The 16,385-nt window shown below is 41.5% G+C and overlaps 1 protein-coding gene across 5 annotated transcripts in view; it reads left to right on the top strand.

Moving 5' to 3' along the window:
- Window positions 1-7,288: 7,288 nt before the first annotated feature.
- LOC139754995 (uncharacterized) overlaps window positions 7,289-16,385 on the top strand; it is a 206,171-nt gene continuing 197,074 nt past the window's right edge. For 2 of the 5 annotated variants that reach the window (XM_071672898.1, XM_071672897.1), the window contains exon 1: window positions 7,559-8,054. Coding sequence is in view for 3 of the 5 variants with exons in the window: in XM_071672896.1 (XP_071528997.1) it covers window positions 7,304-7,489 (186 nt within the window). In the remaining 2 variants the exon portion in view is untranslated. Of the gene's footprint in view, window positions 7,490-7,558; window positions 8,055-16,385 lie in introns of those variants that run through there. The other 3 variants (XM_071672896.1, XM_071672894.1, XM_071672895.1) reach the window with 3 other exon arrangements.

Raw genomic sequence — 16,385 nt, forward strand, 5'->3', positions numbered from 1 at the left:
CTATAGTAGTCCAGGGGCATGGAAGGAGTAGTAGTGATGTAAGGCAGGTGTTGGAGGTGTTGGTGAGGTACAGTTTATTAGATAGGAGGTGTCCCGCAGTTCTGGTGCAAGAACAGGTGTAGTGATGCTGCAGTCTGCTGGTGGCGATTGAGCACAGGAGACGCGGTCAGGTTGGTGTCCCAAGATAATTATGTGGGTGCAGAACACTTAATGTAGGTGTCCAGTAGGAGGGGTACATTGTTGCCTGGTTTCACTGTACAACTACAGGAAGGAAAAGGCGTTGCCCAGGTGCAGAGATTGTACAGCAGAAGGGAGGAGGCAATGCTGAGGTATCATGGCTTTGCTGCCAGTGCAGCAGGAGGGAGGAGGCCTTGCTGAAGTTCAGTGATTCAGAAGGAAGTGGGTGCTTCATTGTTTGTGCTGCAAGTGGGTGATGCCGTAGTCGATTTCCTACAGCTGAGCTGCTGCAGGAAACCTGCAATGGACAGGTCGTACAGAGTTTCTGCCGCATGGGGAAGGAGCCAGCCACATGGGCAGCTAGTGGAAGGAGGCAGCTGTTGACAAAGTCTCACGGGACTCTTATCTAAGAGGAAGTTGAGACAGAGTCATATGGTGTCCTGGTGTAGGGGGAAAGGCCTGGGTGACTGCAGGCGACACTCCCACAACTATGCTGTTGAGGCCACCCCCACGCTACTAAAGGTGGCCCCCTGGAGAACCAGAGAACGACGCTGAGTGGTGGCGGCTCATGGCGAGGGGAGGACCCCTGGTGTGAAATGTTATGTCGACTACGTGTTTGGTATCTGGCTAGGTCATATGTGATAACAAAGATGGAATTAATGTTTGACACGTGAACTCGGGGGTCTTGTGGAGTGGCGCCAATAAACGCTGCTCCAGAACAGTTCCCTCACCCAGCAGGACTAGCGTTGTTCCGTCTTGCACCATACTGGGTGTGCCCTCCTCATCTTCATTATATATTGCATTCAGTTCGTCAAATCTTCCCCAGTTCACTATGTTGTCAACACAGTTAAACAGATATTATCTTACTTTTTTTTTTTTTACTATTGTGGTTTAAAAGGATCATTAACTGCCAGTACTTACTAGATATCTTGGTTGTCTCTTACCGTGAGGACCGAACCCGATCTTTCCTCTCTCGTTTCTATATATCCTGCTCGAGACATTATGATGCTCTCTGCACAACTTTTGCCTCAACATCAGTGGTAATATTTGCTTTGGTATACCCTGTCTGCTCTCTAAGTTTCATTCCTTTGCCGTTACCTTTGGATCCATTTGCTTTCACGTACACTGCTGTCATTATAACCTCTCTCAGTGACACCTGGTCTGGTCACATCAGCGTCCAGTTTTGATGACTCCCTCACGATTCTTCTCACCACTTTAATGATCATGTTAATCCCCTTTTCATATGCATGGCTCCAATTTTCAGAATAGATTTCGTGTCATTTGGTTTATCACCGCCGCATCTTGTCTGGGTCTCTCTGCAGGTCTGGCTCGGTGTCGTTCTTCGCCAAATCATTTACTTGGACCAGAAATGGCCCCAGCACAGAGCCCTGAGGGACCTCACTTGCTTCCCTTGCCTAGGTTTAGAGGGCTTCCCTGACGTGAGTCCTCAGTTTCCTCCTTGCTCGACAGCAGTTCCATAGCTCTCCTCTGATGCTAATTTCAACGTCAAGCTTTACCATCAGTTGTCTGTGGGGGACAATATCAAGAACATACAGCAGTCTAACAGTGCAGTCTACTGACGCTTTCATCTATTTCAATATGTTGTTTACTTTGTCTTGGGAATCCAATAGACCACAGGGAAAATCATTTCATTATGAGTCAGTGTTGTGTCTCACCCACGTAGTTCGTGCCAGCCACAAACTATTCATCTGTTTCTTCTACATTATTCTATTGCAACTTGAGAGTCAGTCTCGCTAGTGACGCTCAGGTGTAGTTCTGGTCTACTCCTATGATACCTTTTCAGCTCACCTGGTGAGCTGTTGTCATTACTTGGTCACCATTGTCGTCATATCTTGGTCAACATTTGCCATTATACTCCTCAGCCCAGAGACCAACGCCTACACTGAACTGAGACTCTGTGAACACGACCTATGGTTGGTCACCTCTCAGATGAAATTATTTCTTTCCGGTCTGACGTCAGCACGGATGCCACAGTGCAAAATTATGTCTAGTTGAATCTTGACTTTTTTGGATGCAAACAATGAACAAACTGAAGCAAAACTTTACAGAAATGACTGGTAGATGGTCCTGTTCCAGGTGACATTATATACTACCGAAATTACATCTTACATAGTCGTCACAGCCAGTCGACCTGACTATTATCAGGGCTGGTCGGGAGATGGTTTTCTACCAGCTTTGCATTCTTTATATTAATTACACATAAACATAAGTTTGGCACAGAACATTATTAGTTTTCACTGAAATTTCAAAAACCTTGTCAAACCAAACGCTGAGCAGGTTCCAGGCCTCAAAATTGAATTCAAACTTGTGAAGCAGGGACTGTGCTAGCTTACCCCAGGCTCTGGGTCATATACTAGCACCAGCTTGGCTCTTCTCCATTCTAATGGGACGTTGCTGTCGCTCAGGGAGATAAACATATTATCATTTTTCTCAAGGATCTCTACTCACTCTTCATGCATAAATGGTCCATGAGCTCTCTGCAGAGCCATCTCCTTCATGAACCTTCTTCCTCCCAGTGGATTCACTTCCGTAATCTATCTGTAGGGTGTCCCTGGCTAGTAACAATGGGAGGTTCTTCCAGGGCAAATTCACTTCGAAACAATGTATTCACATACATTTTCCTTTCTGTGGTGTTTTACCGTCCCCCTTACAGATCTATAAACACTGCCTGGATGATGTGCACAACTGAATGTACAGGTTGTGGAAGGAGAGGTAGAATATGGTGGAAACGATGAAAATTGGTGAAGGAACAGTTTGGAAGGAGCTGAATGTATAAGGAACTGTAATGGAGGTCACAGAATGTAGAATATAAAGTCCTAAACAGAAAACTTAAAATATTGGCATGTTGACTTACAGGAAAGCAAACGACGATCTCTGAGGAAGAACTAATGTAAATTTAAGAAAATGAAATATATTTTGGAAGAAGTTGGACGGAAGTAAAGGAGAAGTATGGTTAAGGGGCGGGGGTGTGAGTGAGACACGTGTGGGAGAAGACTACTGAGAAATGCTGAAGTGCGTAAGAGATACAGAAAGTATGTGAGAGAAATGATGGAGAGGATGCGTCTACTGGTGCAGTGGGGATAAAGGTAGTGAGAGAGAGAGTAAAGATATGAGAGAAAGGAAGATGTAATAAAGGAGGAAGTAAGAAGAGCAGTATAGCTTTTAAGTAATGAAAAAACTGAGGATATAGAGGTAGTGGTGAGCGAGATGGTGAAGAGTGATGGTGGAACTGATGGGGATCTGGAAGGTACCTTTCAAAGCAGAAGTAGCGGGTGTCTGATGACTGGACGACAGTAGTAACTGTTCAAATGTATAATGGAAAGAGAGGGGAAAATGAGTGTGAGAATTACAGTATAGACGACGAGATGTGTAGGAGGATAGTGATTTATTGTATTTATTATAAGGATCAGCAGTGGTGGAGAACAGGGGGGTTTAGGAAAGGGAAAAGGTGTATACATCAGATTTTGTATGCAGAAAAATAGCATAGGAAGTTTTCGAGCCAAAGGGTGTATGCACCATTCATGGATCCAGAAAAATCATATAAAGAGAAAGGTACTGCTCCGAACTCAGTCACCAACTTCTGCAGTTTCTCGTATGAGCCACCAGTGTTTTATCATCGGCGAACAGCAACTGACTTACTTCCAAGGCTCTCTCAACCCCAACAGACTGCATACTCGCCCCTCTCTCGAAGACTTGCATTTACCTCCCTCACCACACTATCCATAAATAAATCATAGTTTGTGGGAAACTTTGACTATGTGGTGGTGTGCATGGAAGGCTGACGAATACCATTAAGAGCTTTAGTTAAGGAAGAAGTGCAAGTGTGAGAGTAAGTGGTGACACATAAATATGAGAGTGCCTCAAGGCTGTGTGATGTTAACTTGAGCATTTGATATCTTAACAGTAGTGCGTGAGATGCAACCCAGTGATTGTGGAGTGATACCCTCCCGTAGGGAAACTGTAGCTGTAGGCAGACGATGCCGTGCTGGTGCTGTTACCTATATTGGCAAAGCTGGCTAGTATGTTGGGCCGGCTAGATGATGTATGTAGCAGCAGCAGGAAGGTGAATGTAAAGGAGAAACGCTGATTTTTTTTTTTTTTTGAACGGTTGGAAAATCAGAGCGTAAGGTCAGTTTATGCAGTGGAAGACATGCATGAGTCTACATTCTCGGGTATAATGTTTAGTTATGATGGCTGAAACATAACTGAGGTTGAAGTCGAGGACAACTACTGATGGATGGTAGGTTCTGGCGACGGGGAAAATTGAATGATTGACTGTAAGATTCCTGCGTGAAGGAAGACTTGCGTCATCCCTGAAGTGTGGCTGTGAGGCTCAGGTTTATATATAAGTCGGGAGGAATATGAAGAATATAAGTGAATAACTTGCGTAACAGATCAGTAATTACGGGGGTAAGTACAATGAAGAATCAAGATGGAAGAAGGTTATGTGGTGTGAAAGTCATTAGAAAGGTACATGGTAGGGTCATGCAGAACGCATGGCAGACTTTATAAGTAGGTCATGATGATTTATAGCAGTATAGTAGAGGGCAGAAGGAGGAGAGGTAGACACTGTGACAGATGGAGAGATGTGATCAGAGCAGCAGCAAGAATCTGTTCGTTATACAGGAATGATTGCCTCACACGTCCGCTTCATTCTTCCTTGCACGGAGCCGTTCTTAATATGCCCATATTCTTAATTTGACATCGTATCATATGTTTGTTGTCACCACAGTTGCTTAAATTGTTTATGAATGGGGTGGTGAAGGTGGTTAATGCCAGGGTCTTGGAGAGAGGAGCAGGTATGCAGTGTGTTAAGGATGGGGAGCCTTGGAGGCTGAGTCAGTTGTCGTTTACTGAGGACATGGCGCTGGTGGCAGATTCGAGTGAAAAAAAGAGAAAAAAAGACTGCGGAAGCTGGTGTCTGAGCGTGAGAGTGTGTGATGAAAGTTGACTGTAAATGTGAATGAAAATAAGGTTTTTAAGTTTAGCAGCACAAAGACACTTTGCTGAAGTGTGAGTTTAAATGGAATGAATTTTGCTGGTGTGAGTTTAAATGGAATGAATTTTAGAGGAAGTGAAGCGTTTTAGATGCTTAGGAGTGTACATGGCAGCAAATGGAATCATGGAAGCTGAGGTAAGTTATCGGGTGGGTGAGAGGGCGAAGGTTCTGGAAGTATTGAGGAATATGTGGAAAGAGGTCACAGTTTGGGAAGGCGAAGAAAGGATGTTTGAAAGTATAGTAGTCCCGACGGTGTTGTGATGAGAGAGAGGCATAGACTATGGATGAGAATGCACGGAAGAGGATGAATGTGTTGAAAATGAAATGTTTATGAACATAATGTGGTATGAGGAGGGTTGATCGAGAAAGAAATGATGAAATTTCAGAGACGTATGGTAACAAAAGGAGAATAATTGAGTGAGTTGAAGACGATGTGCCGAGGTGGTTTAGATCTTTGGAAAGTTAGGAGAGGTTGACAAAGACGACTTTTTTGTCAGAAGTAAAGCGGACAACGAGAAAGGGAAGATCAACTTGAAGACAGAGGATGAAGTGAATAAGATTGTGAGAGGTTGAGGCCAGAACATGCAAGGCGTACATGGGATGAAGCGAATTGAAATTATATGGTATACGGGGAGTGAATAAGATTTTGAGAGGTTAGGGCCAGAACATGCAAGGCGTACATGGGATAAAGTGAATTGGAATTATATGGTATACAGGGAGCGATATGCTATCAATGGATTAAAGCAGGTGGGGGAAACTACGGAAAGGTACGTGGGGTCTTGTGTTGTACAGGGGCTGTTCTTTCGGTGTATTACGCATGGCAGCTGGAGCATGGTGTGAGCGAACGAGGCATTTTCTTCGTTTGTTCCTGGCGCTAGCTCGCTAATACGAGAAACTGCAAATAAGTATGAAAGAAAGGAAAAAATCAATTAGGTTCATAACTAATGATTATCCACCTCTATATCCAAACTGTCTGGAATTCAAAATTCCGAGGAATGTAGTTGACGAGCGTTAATGTGTGTGCATTACCAACAAAGTTTGAGAGAATCACAATCATGTGCAAGTTCAGGGAATGAAATTTTGATATGATGTACGTGTTTTGAATGAAATAGTATTTTATTTGTGTACAATTAGTTATTACACTTAATTCCATTTTCTCTATGTTTGTTACTGGAACCATATTTTCCCCAGGTAGAGAGATGAATTTTATACCAGTGTATATAGTTTTATGTTTTCTGTAACACTTGATATTTTTCTTACAACTGAAATGTTTTACTTTGAGACAAACGCTTTAAAGTTCAGGGCATGGCATTCCTGATGAGGCTCGTACTTTAATATTGGGAGAAACACTTTACTAATTTATTAGAAAGCGGTGACTCAGGGTGGTATGGTGTACACTGGCTTACATCCAGTGGTTGACTTCTAAATTTGATTTCAATTTCTTGGTAAGTTTGCTCAAAATACACGCCTGCAGTAAGCATAAGGATCCCGTAAATGATTGAAGTTGGGTAAAGCTCCATGATTCAACTGGGTAATTTCGACAATTGTTTATCATATCCAACATTACTTACAGTCCTTGGAATAAGGTTTGAAAAGTGTACAGTAATTTGAATTCGCAGATCGTGTTTGGATCCGATGACTGTGCCAATCTTCTCCGTGTCGAACTTAAGAGTCACAAACATCGGACAGAATACAAAGTATTAACTTACGTAAAATGTTGTGTGTGATGATATATCGTTACATACACTATATTTTGGTTTAGTGTTGACATTTGTGTTTGTAGGGTGGAACGCGTGCGCACAGGTGAGATGGTCACGTGACGAACTCTCCACCAATCACAGCCAGTTTAGCCATCACTCATGCAACACAAATTTACCTCGTTCAAATTATTTCTTTAATTTTCGTACAGCATGGCGCATGTATAAACGTAAATCTCTTCAGAGAGGAAGTGTACTGTAAAAATTATTTTACACTCATTTCAATTAAGTATGTTTAAAAACACTAATGGCATATGATAAATGATAGAATTGTATTTAGGCTGAAAATATATGTGCAAAGAAGAATGTTTGAAGGAAGGTAACAAAAGAAACTGAGAAAATTTACGTGATGACGGCAACGTCGCTTACAGTCAAGATGGCTGCATGTCTCCCGCAAGACGGAGACTCTAGTGATCCGGACAAACCTGGCCCTTCCTCAAACTCTCATTTCTTGAAACAACAGGCCAGTGGTACTCAAGGCGGAGCCCTATCCTCGAGTGCCACCTCAGCGGATATTAAGCTTAAGGGTGACAAGGTAAGCTCGTATGAATACATTGTTTTTGTAGGCGGTAAGTTGTATGGACAGTCGACTAGTCGGTTCACCCGGGGAAAACTGGAGAAATCATCGTCGGTGCATGACAAGGAGAGGGAAGGAGGAATATTAAAGAATGTGCTCCGTATTTACAGTACTGTAGCAGAAGATCAGAGTGTGACGGGGAAGTTGGAAGCGAGTATGAGGCGAGAAGTGTGAGGTGACTGTTCAGGTGCAGGGCCAACGAGGCGAGCCAGTGTGACCAAGGACCTAGATGTTTACACACTCAACAACCTCATGCGCGCTCTACCTTTATCCGTGACAGTGATATTTACTCGGATATAGATTATAGTTGAGGTCAGAAAGTCCCCTCTAGTGCGGAATGGTGGTTGGTGGGAGAACACACGGTTTACGGAAGTCATTTGTTTGATAAACTGGGAGTGTAGTGGTGACTGGCAAGACTTCCAGGCTTCTCTCCCAGTGACTCCAGCGCCCGCCACTAACACCCTCAATAACCTCTCGTTCCTTCTTCTCAGGGTCATGGGCGTCATGGGACAAGATATTCAAGGTATATTTACGAAGCTTTATTCAATTTGATTACAAGAAAAATCCAATTTCTTAGAGAATACGCTGCTAACAAGCCAGTAGTCTTCATCACATTATCATACCATGTTGTGCAGTTACGGTAGTGGTGTAGTATTTAGTCACTTGGGCCTTAGCCTTTCATGTGATAATAAGCCTTTGTGTTTTATATATAATCTAGTAGACACATGTAGATGTGTGAAGCCACAGGTTGAATGGAATATAAACGTCATGAGACATACCTGCATGCCTAAGGTTAATTTTGGTTTGTCAAGATTTGTTTTCAAGAAAAGAAGAAAATAATGTTTGTGAGAGGATGTAAAAGGCATGAAAGCATTGCAAAATGGACATTGTTCTAGTATGGTAAAACGAAAAAAAGAATTTCTTTTCAAACAAGATACTGGGTATTTGAGTTATGCCAAATAAGGCCTTGAGAGTTTGTAATGCCATTGTCTATATCTGATGATTTCATAGTGATGATACTTGTATTCAAAATGTTGGGTGTAGAGGAAATTTTACCACTCCCATTTCATGCAGCCTGGTATTGTAACTTGAGCCTGAGCTAAGGTAGGGGTGAATTGTCAGAAAGAAGATGCAGATCTTTTAGCTTTGGGATTTTTATCCTATTACAGTCTAGTTTAGCTCCTTCTTAAAACCAGCCTTAGGAAATGGCTTCTTATGTATTGCATGCTGTATGTAGTTTTTGATGATAGAAATACCTTTGCAGTATGATTTTGAGAAATATACATTGGATTATGCTAGATTAAGCAACAGTGATATAATGGAAAATACTGGTTAGGGTTAGAATAGCTAATATGCTTGTAAAAAGATCAACTGAACCTATGAAAACCTCACTTAAAACCTTCCTAGCAATTAAACTTGATCTTAGTTGTGAATAATCTTATCGAAATTTGCTAGCCATGGTCATGAAAATCCATTTCCAATGTGACATCTGTTTTACAGGTATATTTCATTCTTATTTTTATAGTGATTAACCTCACACATTTCTCCGGATTTACCTTTAATCACTGTAACTTAATTCATTAAATATAATGTTGCAAATCATGCTCTTCAGTTATTTCTGTGATCTCCAAATTTTATAACACCAAAACTATAATTAACCATTCCCAAAGCTAATTATCATGCCCAGCAAGTCTTTCACACTTCATTGTCTTATTATGGAATCATTGTTTTTTATAAAGGAGTAGGTGTATTTCATTACCACTAATATCTTTATCTTTCTATAATAGCCCAATAATGAAGAGGGGTATGGAGAGGGAAATTGTGTGGCTTAGACGATATGGAAAGTGTAATGAAATACTAAAGTAACTTCAATATTACAGTACCAAACATAACATACACTTGCTTGTTAACACAAGTTAATTTCACTGGTTTTGAAGGATGCCACTTTTTTCATATTAAGTGGATGGTGCCATGCATAAGGTTTGAGTTAACTATATAAACATTTCAGCTCCTCACAGAAAGATTGTCACCTTTAGTTCATGCCATTTTGTTTTATGTAGATGGAATAACACCACGTTCTTAAGGGATTGAAACATCTGAAAGTAGTAGGAGTGTGTTTTGTAGGTGTAGAAAAGGGAAGACACTGATGAAACCTTTTTCTTGTAAAGTTGTCATGAAATTCATGTGAACTATCACTTGTTGTGAGTCATTGGTTATGTAATGAAGTTTTTAACTGGGCGACTTTGAACAACTTTCTTTTCGATGGAGATAAGTGCCACCTCGATACCATTTCTTTATCTTCCCAATACCAGGGAAGATAAAGAAATAAAAAATAGTGCATAATACCAGATAAGTAGACGCTGTCATAAACCAGTTGAATAATGTAAGAGACCTCACAGTGATATGTCCAATGACTGAACCTTCAGCAAATTTAACACAACAATGGTAGTTGTATCCAGAACAATGGTAGGCTGGATCCTGCTTACCTTAAGGATGAAAACAGAAAAACCAGTGATGTTATTCAAGGTGCTAATTCTTTCACAAACTGAATAAAGCTGTGTTCTAGACATCGACATCAGTCTCTGAAGTGAGTGAAACTGCAGAATGAGAAAGTGCCCAGAGATCTTTCATGGCCCATATTAATTCATTAAAGGAACTTAATTACTGGGAACATCAGAAGTTTCTCAGGATGTATTCTCTGGAGCACAGATAGGGGAATTGTATCATCTGGAAAATCCTTGAAGGTGTGGTTTGCAGCTTCAGTTAAGAAATATCCTTCTGGCATGACAAGTGTGGAAAACTTTGTAGAATACTACCTCTGAAATCCAAAGGTGTGATATGCACAAAGAAAGAAGCACTTTAAACCAGGTGCCTACGAATTTTCAAGATCTTGTCTGCTGTCATCAAAAACAGCATTAGATGCACATTAGAAAATTTTAAAAGTGCATTGCACTTCCATAGTGTAGCATTGATGGGCTGCCCTGAGTTGAGCTCATAGGTTTGAATCCTGGATTTGGCAGTTGGTCCACAGGCAACCCAGCTGTTCACTCACCCTGGTGTGGTTTGCAGCTTCAGTTAAGAAATATCCTTCTGGCATGACAAGTGTGGAAAACTTTTTAGAATACTACCTCTGAAATCCAAAGGTGTGATATGCACAAAGAAAGAGAGCACTTTAAACCTGGTGCCTACGAATTTTTCAAGATCTTGTCTGCTGTCATCAAAAACAGCATTAGATGCACATTAGAAAATTTTAAAAGTGCATTGCACTTCCATAGTGTAGCATTGATGGGCTGCCCTGAGTTGAGCTCATAGGTTTGAATCCTGGATTTGGCAGTTGGTCCACAGGCAACCCAGCTGTTCACTCACCCCTTAGGGGTGGTTTGATAAATTGGATACCGGCTTTAGCTAGAGTGTGTGTGTTTGTGTATATATATATATATTTTTTTTTTTTTTTTTGCTTTGTCGCTGTCTCCCGCGTTTGCGAGGTACCGCAAGGAAACAGACGAAAGAAATGGCCCAACCCACCCCATACACATGTATATACATACGTCCACACACGCAAATATACACACCTACACAGCTTTCCATGGTTTACCCCAGACGCTTCACATGCCCTGATTCAATCCACTGACAGCACGTCAACCCCGGTATACCACATCGCTCCAATTCATTCTATTCCTTGCCCTCCTTTCACCCTCTTGCATATTCAGGCCCCGATCACACAAAATCTTTTTCACTCCATCTTTCCACCTCCAATTTGGTCTCCCTCTTCTCCTTGCTCCCTCCACCTCCGACACATATATCCTCTTGGTCAATCTTTCCTCACTCATTCTCTCCATGTGTCCAAACCACTTCAAAACACCCTCTTCTGCTCTCTCAACCACGCTCTTTTTATTTCCACACATCTCTCTTACCCTTACGTTACTTACTCGATCAAACCACCTCACACCACACATTGTCTTCAAACATCTCATTTCCAGCACATCCATCCTCCTGCGCACAACTCTATCCATAGCCCACGCCTCGCAACCATACAACATTGTTGGAACCACTATTCCTTCAAACATACCCATTTTTGCTTTCCGAGATAATGTTCTCGACTTCCACACATTCTTCAAGGCTCCCAGAATTTTCGCCCCCTCTCCCACCCTATGATCCACTTCCGCTTCCATGGTTCCATCCGCTGCCAGATCCACTCCCAGATATCTAAAACACTTCACTTCCTCCAGTTTTTCTCCATTCAAACTCACCTCCCAATTGACTTGACCCTCAACCCTACTGTACCTAATAACCTTGCTCTTATTCACATTTACTCTTAACTTTCTTCTTTCACACACTTTACCAAACTCAGTCACCAGCTTCTGCAGTTTCTCACATGAATCAGGCACCAGCGCTGTATCATCAGCGAACAACAACTGACTCACTTCCCAAGCTCTCTCATCCCCAACAGACTTCATACTTGTCCGTCTTTCCAAAACTCTTGCATTCACCTCCCTAACAACCCCATCCATAAACAAATTAAACAACCATGGAGACATCACACACCCCTGCCGCAAACCTACATTCACTGAGAACCAATCACTTTCCTATCTTCCTACACGTACACATGCCTTACATCCTCGATAAAAACTTTTCACTGCTTCTAACAACTTGCCTCCCACACCATATATTCTTAATACCTTCCACAGAGCATCCCTATCAACTCTATCATATGCCTTCTCCAGATCCATAAATGCTACATACAAATCCATTTGCTTTTCTAAGTATTTCTCACATACATTCTTCAAAGCAATATATATATATATATATTATTAGGTACAGTAGGGTTGAGGGTCAAGTCAATTGGGAGGTGAGTTTGAATGGAGAAAAACTGGAGGAAGTGAAGTGTTTTAGATATCTGGGAGTGGATCTGGCAGCGGATGGAACCATGGAAGCGGAAGTGGATCATAGGGTGGGGGAGGGGGCGAAAATTCTGGGGGCCTTGAAGAATGTGTGGAAGTCGAGAACATTATCTCGGAAAGCAAAAATGGGTATGTTTGAAGGAATAGTGGTTCCAACAATGTTGTATGGTTGCGAGGCGTGGGCTATGGATAGAGTTGTGCGCAGGAGGATGGATGTGCTGGAAATGAGATGTTTGAGGACAATGTGTGGTGTAAGGTGGTTTGATCGAGTGAGTAACGTAAGGGTAAGAGAGATGTGTGGAAATAAAAAGAGCGTGGTTGAGAGAGCAGAAGAGGGTGTTTTGAAGTGGTTTGGGCACATGGAGAGAATGAGTGAGGAAAGATTGACCAAGAGGATATATGTGTCGGAGGTGGAGGGAACGAGGAGAAGAGGGAGACCAAATTGGAGGTGGAAAGATGGAGTGAAAAAGATTTTGTGTGATTGGGGCCTGAACATGCAGGAGGGTGAAAGGAGGGCAAGGAATAGAGTGAATTGGAGCGATGTGGTATACCGGGGTTGACGTGCTGTCAGTGGATTGAATCAAGGCATGTGAAGCGTCCGGGGTAAACCATGGAAAGCTGTGTAGGTATGTATATTTGCGTGTGTGGACGTATGTATATACATGTGTATGGGGGGGGTTGGGCCATTTCTTTTGTCTGTTTCCTTGCGCTACCTCGCAAACGCGGGAGACAGCGACAAAGTATAATAAAAATAAAATAATAATATATATATATATATATATATATATATATATTTTTTTTTTTTTTTTATACTTTGTCGCTGTCTCCCGCGTTTGCGAGGTAGCGCAAGGAAACAGACGAAAGAAATGGCCCAACCCCCCCCATACACATGTACATACACACGTCCACACACGGAAATATACATACCTACACAGCTTTCCATGGTTTACCCCGGACGCTTCACATGCCTTGATTCAATCCACTGACAGCACGTCAACCCCTGTATACCACATCGCTCCAATTCACTCTATTCCTTGCCCTCCTTTCACCCTCCTGCATGTTCAGGCCCCGATCACACAAAATCCTTTTCACTCCATCTTTTCACCTCCAATTTGGTCTCCCTCTTCTCCTCGTTCCCTCCACCTCCGACACATATATCCTCTTGGTCAATCTTTCCTCACTCATTCTCTCCATGTGCCCAAACCATTTCAAAACACCCTCTTCTGCTCTCTCAACCACGCTCTTTTTATTTCCACACATCTCTCTTACCCTTACGTTACTTACTCGATCAAACCACCTCACACCACACATTGTCCTCAAACATCTCATTTCCAGCACATCCATCCTCCTGCGCACAACTCTATCCATAGCCCACGCCTCGCAACCATACAACATTGTTGGAACCACTATTCCTTCAAACATACCCATTTTTGCTTTCCGAGATAATGTTCTCGACTTCCACACATTCTTCAAGGCTCCCAGAATTTTCGCCCCCTCTCCCACCCTATGATCCACTTCCGCTTCCATGGTTCCATCCGCTGCCAGATCCACTTCCAGATATCTAAAACACTTCACTTCCTCCAGTTTTTCTCCATTCAAACTCACCTCCCAATTGACTTGACCCTCAACCCTACTGTACGTAATAACCTTGCTCTTATTCACATTTACTCTTAACTTTCTTCTTCCACACACTTTACCAAACTCAGTCACCAGCTTCTGCAGTTTCTCACATGAATCAGCCACCAGCGCTGTATCATCAGCGAACAACAACTGACTCACTTCCCAAGCTCTCTCATCCCCAACAGACTTCATACTTGCCCCTCTTTCCAAAACTCTTGCATTTACCTCCCTAACAACCCCATCCATAAACAAATTAAACAACCATGGAGACATCACACACCCCTGCCGCAAACCTACATTCACTGAGAACCAATCACTTTCCTCTCTTCCTACACGTACACATGCCTTACATCCTCGATAAAAACTTTTCACTGCTTCTAACAACTTTCCTCCCACACCATATATTCTTAATACCTTCCACAGAGCATCTCTATCAACTCTATCATATGCCTTCTCCAGATCCATAAATGCTACATACAAATCCATTTGCTTTTCTAAGTATTTCTCACATACATTCTTCAAAGCAAACACCTGATCCACACATCCTCTACCACTACTGAAACCACACTGCTCTTCCCAAAGAAAAATATATATATATATATATATATATATATATATATATATATATATATATATATATATATATATATATATATATATGATTTTTTATCGACAAACCCAAAGGATGGGTTAACTATGGACTGACTGCCACAACCAGGATTCAAACATATGTGCTGAACACTGGCTGCCCATGAATGCATCACAATTAGGAATGCTGACTGCTACCCCATGGTGGAAATGGCATATGTATTTGGTGTTCTTTCTAATATTGATTCATAGTATCATAACATCCTCTTTTTTTCTTTAAATGTTATATAATTTCTTTAATCATGGCCATTCTTAATTTTGTTTGTGTGGGTTCTGGTCATTTCAATGTTTCTTTCTCAGTTTTCTCGACTGTTTGTTCCAGTAGTTCCTTCATTAGGCTTCTTTAATTGGTTTCTGTATATGTTCAGATATTTCTTTACATTTGTCTTCAAATCTGTGTTAGGTGTCATTTCCTTCCCTTACTCTTTCTTAGAGAGAGAGAGAGAGAGAGAGAGAGAGAGAGAGAGAGAGAGAGAGAGAGAGAGAGAGAGTTTGGAGTCTGAATTTCAGCCACCCCTACAAAGAATTTTATATATTAGAAATGATAAGGATGGACAGCATAGAGCCTGTAGTGGGATCAGTTTTATGAGTACTTTTCTCTTTCAGTAAAGGGAATCAAGTATGAAATATTTTGATAAATCGTTTATAAACACCCATACTGCAAGTCAATTTCAAGATGACCAGCTTACAGAATGTCCGCCAGACCTTGCAGTTAAACAATTTAACAATTTTCCTTGATGTGAAGGATGCACGCTGGCACTTTTTGGTATCTGCATATACCTGACTGTAGCTATACCTAAATAACTTTCAGTGCTTGTTTTCCCCAGAAGGATACGGTATCTGGGCAGGTGATCTATCAAGATTAAACACCGACAAAAATGTTGATAGTTAACACTTAGTTAATCTTAGGGTTACTAGAATCTCTGCATTTCTATTGACTTATGTTTCTTCAGTTTTGGATTCAGAGCTGTTGCAACATATGCTCCATCCTTGGATTGTTTTTCTTGCAGTTATATATATATCATCCCTCTCTCCTATTATACCTTGGAAGTAATTCACAACTAGCTGTGTTTCAGGAGTTCCAAGTGTGATGTAAGACCTTGGTGTCAGAAACTCTTCAAATTACTGTATGCCTTAGGTTCTTTTAGATGACTTTGGCCTTTCACAGGATCCTAACTTCAAGGTGTGGTTTCGAGAAATTACATGTGGTTTGTTAGCTTTTTCAGCAGAGGTTTGGAGAACACCAAACAGATAACCTTTTTTACATAGCTGGACAATAACATCTGTGCTGGAAGCCTTTCAGTCCTATCATGAATAATATGATATCTTAAACTTTCCTCCAACAAGAATAAGGGTAATAATAATGTTGCCTCATATAAGAGTACCCCTGAAGAAGCTCCACGTCTGGGTCTTTGTTGATATATAATGCCTGTTTGAGATAGACTTTTACAGTCTTTCTTTCTCTGGAGACTAGTTGGTTTTCCACTTGACCTACCTAAGTGGGAACCTTCTAGAGTCTGGACAATTTACTTGCTTATTTTGTATCAATTTTGCTTTGGACTTTAGAAGGAGAGCCGTAAATTACATCTTATATCCAGGCTCGAGACTCTTCTCTTTGATGACAGCCACATGCTTTCTGGGTATGGATAATCCAAAACCAAGGATACATCACCAAGAGAGATTCA

Source organism: Panulirus ornatus, chromosome 18 (assembly GCF_036320965.1).
Source record: "Panulirus ornatus isolate Po-2019 chromosome 18, ASM3632096v1, whole genome shotgun sequence".
Taxonomy (NCBI): domain Eukaryota; kingdom Metazoa; phylum Arthropoda; class Malacostraca; order Decapoda; family Palinuridae; genus Panulirus; species Panulirus ornatus.